This window comes from Quercus suber, unplaced genomic scaffold (genome assembly GCF_002906115.3).
Source record: "Quercus suber isolate HL8 unplaced genomic scaffold, Cork oak 2.0 scaffold_479, whole genome shotgun sequence".
NCBI lineage: Eukaryota > Viridiplantae > Streptophyta > Magnoliopsida > Fagales > Fagaceae > Quercus > Quercus suber.
Window position 1 is genome coordinate 301,552 of NW_027069930.1, and position 5,522 is coordinate 307,073.

General features: G+C 33.6%; 1 protein-coding gene across 1 annotated transcript; it reads right to left on the minus strand.

Moving 5' to 3' along the window:
* Positions 1–2,413: 2,413 nt before the first annotated feature.
* On the minus strand, positions 2,414–4,119 carry LOC112030079 (asparagine synthetase [glutamine-hydrolyzing]). The gene is made up of 7 exons (XM_065762900.1): positions 4,069–4,119; positions 3,751–3,972; positions 3,528–3,662; positions 3,356–3,436; positions 3,191–3,277; positions 2,973–3,080; positions 2,414–2,872 (listed from the first exon to the last, which is right to left on the minus strand). Exons 2-7 carry the CDS (start codon positions 3,892–3,894, stop codon positions 2,633–2,635), a joined length of 795 nt encoding a protein of 264 aa, XP_065618972.1. The 5' UTR covers positions 3,895–3,972; positions 4,069–4,119; the 3' UTR covers positions 2,414–2,632.
* Positions 4,120–5,522: the final 1,403 nt, after the last annotated feature.

A 5,522-nucleotide genomic window follows, 5' to 3' on the forward strand; every position in this document is an offset into this window, starting at 1 on the left:
TGCATATAATAAGGTTATCATCAAGTTGCACTTAATGTAATTTGCTTTTGAGTAAAATTGTAATGATATGAATAATATAGTATACTTTGCTTTGTTTATAAGATGATAATGATTTTCCCTCAAAAAGAAAAAAGAAAAAAAAAAATGATAATAAAAGAGTGACCGGCTTGCCTTTATTTGTCTCCCAAAATCATACTTCCTCCTTCCTCTCTATATATTAGTATATTACAAATTGTAGTTGTAGCATTAAACAAGATGAAGACATTTTAACATTTGCTATCTATCCAATATGCATCACACGGATTAATTACTAATTTTGAGGAAAAACCATACCTTCCAAATAACATTATTACTAATAATTTTTCCTATAAAATTTATAGATTGCTATTATTAATCATAGGCTTTATTTACCCTTTCAAAGTCTAAAATGAATCTTATCATTTTAAAAGTAAGAATAAAAGTTTCGTACTATTTTTTAATAGTTTGTCCGTATATATATATTTATATATATATATATATGTCTATATGAAACTCTTTATTTACAATTACTTTATACCCAACTTGACTTTTTTGTAGTGTTTTTATCAATAGCAGAAGTCCAATTTCTTCTTTTGATTTTTGATTTTTTAATAAGTCAAATTTCTTTTTAAACTAATTATAGATTACATAAGAGATGTAGGGTTCAAAATCTTTACGTAAACCCAAAGACAATTAATTTGTAGAGTATGGGTCAAAGAACTAGAATTAGCAAGGGACTAATAACAATGGATTATCACTCTTTTAACTGTTCATTGATCAGTTTGAATACCTTCCTCCTTTGTTTGAAACCCTCCTCCTCTATTATATAGTCACTCTCACCCTCATCTCCATCGTCCACGTGCTCCCCATCCATGAATTTGCTCAAGTACCTGTCACGTCAGGCAGTTTCTTTTCATCTCTGTGTGAGTGGCGGTAGGTTAGGAGGCACTGTTCAGAGGTCTTCTCCACATAAATGTGGCCAGAAAAGCTGTTGCAATGCATTGAATACGGTGGCAGCAGCCTTTCCCTCAGATATTTCCTCATCCTTATCGTTCCTGAATATGCTTTGAGCTTATCTTGATCAGGTGGAGTCCTCGGACAGTCAATCAGGCTTTTCCCCTACTCAATTAATCTCCGATATCATATCAGAGTAAAACATCTTCCTCGGACAGGAGATGTACTCCTCGGACTGGAGATATCCTCCTCGGACAGCGATGATTCTCTACCAAGAGGATTCCACTCCACTCTGGGCCTTGCATTCTTCGCATCCTTCTCTTCGGATGTGAAACAGTCCTCTCGTGGGTATTCGGCCCATTAACTTGGGCCTGACCCCCTTATCCCCCACAAGAGATATTATTATTCAGATTTTATATATATATATATATATTATTGTATGCATATAATAAGGTTATCATCAATTTGCACCTAATGTAATTTTTTTTTTTTTTGGGGGGTAAAATTGTTATGATATGAATAATATAATATACTTTGCCTTGTTTATAAGATGATAATGATTTTCCTTCCAAAAAAAAAAAAAAAAAGAAGAAGAAGATAATAAAAGAGTGACCGGTTTGCCATTATTTGTCATCCAAAACCATATTTTCTCCTTCGATCCTTTGTCTCTATATATTGGTATATTGCTAATGGTAGCATTGAACAAAGTGAAAACATTTAACATTTGCTAACTATTTGATGCATCACATGGGTCAACCACTAGTTTCGAGGATAAACCAAATCTTCCAAATAGCATTATTGCTATTAATTTTTCCTATAGNTTTTTTTTTTTTTTTTTTTTTGGGGGCTTACAATTTTTAGTGTTTAAACACTAAAAACTGTTTGTTCAAACACCCTAAATAAACAAGATTTATCTGCTATGTTTATGTTCTGTTAGTTCAAAACTTCAAATTGATTGCAATAAGAATTCCTATTATTTATGAGATTAGGTTGGTTTTCTATTATTTAGGAGATTGAGTTTGTTGTTATTAGGATATTGTTTAGCCAATTGTTATGACTATTTGATTTATCTAGTAATCATTTGTAATTGGTATCAGAAGAAGCTGTATTTAAATATAGCAAGGAAAGAAGTAAAAGGCAAGCGGAAATTAATCTTAATTCTCTTCTTTTCTCGCACGTTCAGGAGTTTGGTTGCCTCATATGCAACCAAAATTATCTTTTATCAGTGCTATTTACCTCAAACTTATCACACACATTCAGAATATGTAGCGTGAGATGCGACGAGGCAAGCAAAACCCACCCTTCCCCCTTGTCTTTTCGAGGCGGGAAAAACCCATGTAAGACAAGGTGGAGAGTTCTTGCCATCCCTATTTAGAAATGACTGATAAATGTAACCACAACATCCCACTTATCACGGATAAAAGAAGGAAGATTTCCCACCTTTTCTTTAAAATAACACAAATATATTCATAGCACACTTCAAAAGCATGTCTTCGGGACAGAGAAAGTACAATATATTGAACACACATTACCTTTACAAGACCATAGAATACTTTCCTAACATTATGTATTCCCTTTATAAAGCAGGGTATGCAAAGTCTCGTAATTGCTTAAACTTACGCCTCAAATTTGGATATAGTCCTGTCCCCTATCAGAACTATTAACTCTGAATTGCAACTCCGGGAGTGCTAACTTCCATCTTCAGAGGTACATTACCAATAATCTCTGGTATGCTGTTGCTGGCAGAGGGAACCTGATTGTCATAAGCTGAATCATGGACTCCTAAAGCTGCCCTTCCAGAAGGATCAAGATTGGTTGACCATGTAGCATCCCACTCAACAGCTTTAGCAGTGCTGCAGGCTATACTTGCTCCACCGGGAACACTCAGCCTAGCAGAGTTCTACAAGTAATGAAAAGGGTAAGCATAACCAAGTTGGTTCACAATGTCAACCACATAATATATTTATCTGCTGGGTAAAATAACTTTGATTTAGTCACACCTGTGGGAAGAACCTCTCAAAAATCATCCTGTAGTAGTAGGCTTCTTTTGTGTTGGGAGTGTTGTGCGGGTAAATACGTTCAGCATTAAGCATCATCTTATTAGTCACCTGAAAGTACAAGTTGAGCACTAGTCATCAACCACGGCAGTTTTATCACATCATGTAGCTTGAAATTGAAAATGAAAAAGAATAAAAGAAACATAGAGTAGCCAATATACATGTTGAGCAGCATGTGCTTTGAGGCCATCAATCCAACTGTATCCAACTCCATCACTGAATTGTTCTTTCTGCCTGTACAAAATGTGCTGCACGGGATCAAACAAGACATGTTAGTTATGTAGTTACCAAAAGAATAATTAAGGTGGGAAGTCATTATGCAATACCTTTGGCAGATAGGGACGCTCTTCGTCATCAAAAGCCTTCCTCAGAACCCATTTCTCAATACGTCCTTCTCCCTTTTTTATCTGTGATGGATTGAAGTATGGTAAAACTCACGTGTAAAAAAAAAAAAGAATAAAAAAGGCAAACCCAATTTATTGAATCTCAATTCCATACCATTTTCCACTCTGGGTCAATAGCCATTGCAACATTAATGAATTCTTTGTCTAAGAAAGGGACTCTAGCTTCCAGTCCCCAAGCAGAGGTTGATTTATTAGCTCTTAGGCAATCATACTGGTGGAGTGCCTTAATCTGCATACAAGAACAAAATGATACCAATTATCTCTCACAATACAATCACGTGGATCAGTAATCTATGCAGAATAACAGGTTGTAGTACCTTTCGGCATGTTTCCTGGTGGAACTCTTCCTTGTTGGGTGCCTTGTGGAAGTACAAATACCCACCAAATATCTCATCTGAACCTTCACCAGAAATCACCATCTTCACCCCTAATGATTTAATTTTACGTGCCATAAGAAACATAGGGGTGCTTGCTCTAATGGTCGTTACATCATATGTTTCAATATGGTAGATGACTTCTTCAATGGCATCAATGCCATCCTGCCACAATTCAACAGACAAGAGGTTTATATTTTTGCATAGTCATTAAAATAAGGTCAAACTCTTGAGCATAAAACACTAATTTCGAATTAGTACCTGAACAGTAAAATGAAATTCATGATGAACGGTACCCAAATAATCTGAAACTTCAATGTAATTTTTTTTTTTTTTGGGGGGTAAAATTGTTATGATATGAATAATATAATATACTTTGCCTTGTTTATAAGATGATAATGATTTTCCTTCCAAAAAAAAAAAAAAAAAGAAGAAGAAGATAATAAAAGAGTGACCGGTTTGCCATTATTTGTCATCCAAAACCATATTTTCTCCTTCGATCCTTTGTCTCTATATATTGGTATATTGCTAATGGTAGCATTGAACAAAGTGAAAACATTTAACATTTGCTAACTATTTGATGCATCACATGGGTCAACCACTAGTTTCGAGGATAAACCAAATCTTCCAAATAGCATTATTGCTATTAATTTTTCCTATAGAAGTTATAGATTGCTATTATTAATCATATGCTTTATATAGCCTTACAAAGTCTAAAATGAATCTCAAATAAGAGATAATGATAAGCTTAAAACAAATGATAACAAGATAATTGCAATCCTACCTAATGAGCTATTTGATAGTCTGGGCCGGCTGAATGGTGGAGCAAGAGATGCGGTCGCCTAAGGCCCCAGGTAAACAAAGGCCCCCAAATTTTAAACATTAGGGTTATTTATAATCAATAAATAAAATAATATTTTTTTTACCAGATGAAAAAGAAATAAAAAATAGAGAAAAATGCAACGTCCATAATATTTTTCACAATACTTTTACAAATAATGCTAAGTAACAGGTTGTTACAGCCTATTATTGATAGCAAAAAAATAATTATAAAGATATTTTCAAATAGAAAAAAAAAAAGAAAAAAAAAACAACTTAAAACCTAAAATTTGTTGTAAAAAATATTGTGAATGTTGCATTTCTTAAAAAAAAAAAATAGAATAATAATAAGAGTTTAGTTAGCAAACTTTTACTAGTTTTCATCTAAGTTTACTACTAACGCTACTCTTTTATTTTCCAACTTACCACTATCAATCTACCACATCAACAAGTATGAAAAATTTTGTCAAAATTTTTCTATCTATAAAATTTCTTAAAAAAGAAAAGAAAAAATTCAACGTAGTTCATGTTAATTAGTAATAATTTTGCAACTAAAACGAGATAATCAATTTACACCTTATGGGTTCCAGTTAACTCAACTGGTAAAGTCTCTGATAGTTGAATAAGAGATCTGGGGTTCAATCCCCGCCTACACCAAAAAACTGATTGATGTCTTAATCTAATGATAAAAGAGCTATCATCAAGAGCGGACATCATAGGTTAAAACTCTCTCAAAAAAAAAAAAAATTATGCCTTAGGCTCCAAAATGCATCAAGTCTCCCCTGTTGATAGTCACCAAAACATACATAGTAAACTAACTACTAATGTTTATCAGTTTTGTTGCCGCATCTTCAACTTAGCCCAAGCACCACCCTAGTCTGTAACAAAATATGTGT

Coding starts and splice junctions, on each gene's coding strand:
- LOC112030079 (XM_065762900.1), bottom strand. CDS start 3,894: ATGTTTCTTATGGCACGTAAAATTAAATCATTAGGGGTGAAGATGGTG. Junction 3,437..3,527: donor TTGACCCAGAGTGGAAAATG/GTATGGAATTGA, acceptor AATCCATCACAG/ATAAAAAAGGGAGAAGGACG. Junction 2,873..2,972: donor TTGAGAGGTTCTTCCCACAG/GTGTGACTAAAT, acceptor CATTACTTGTAG/AACTCTGCTAGGCTGAGTGT.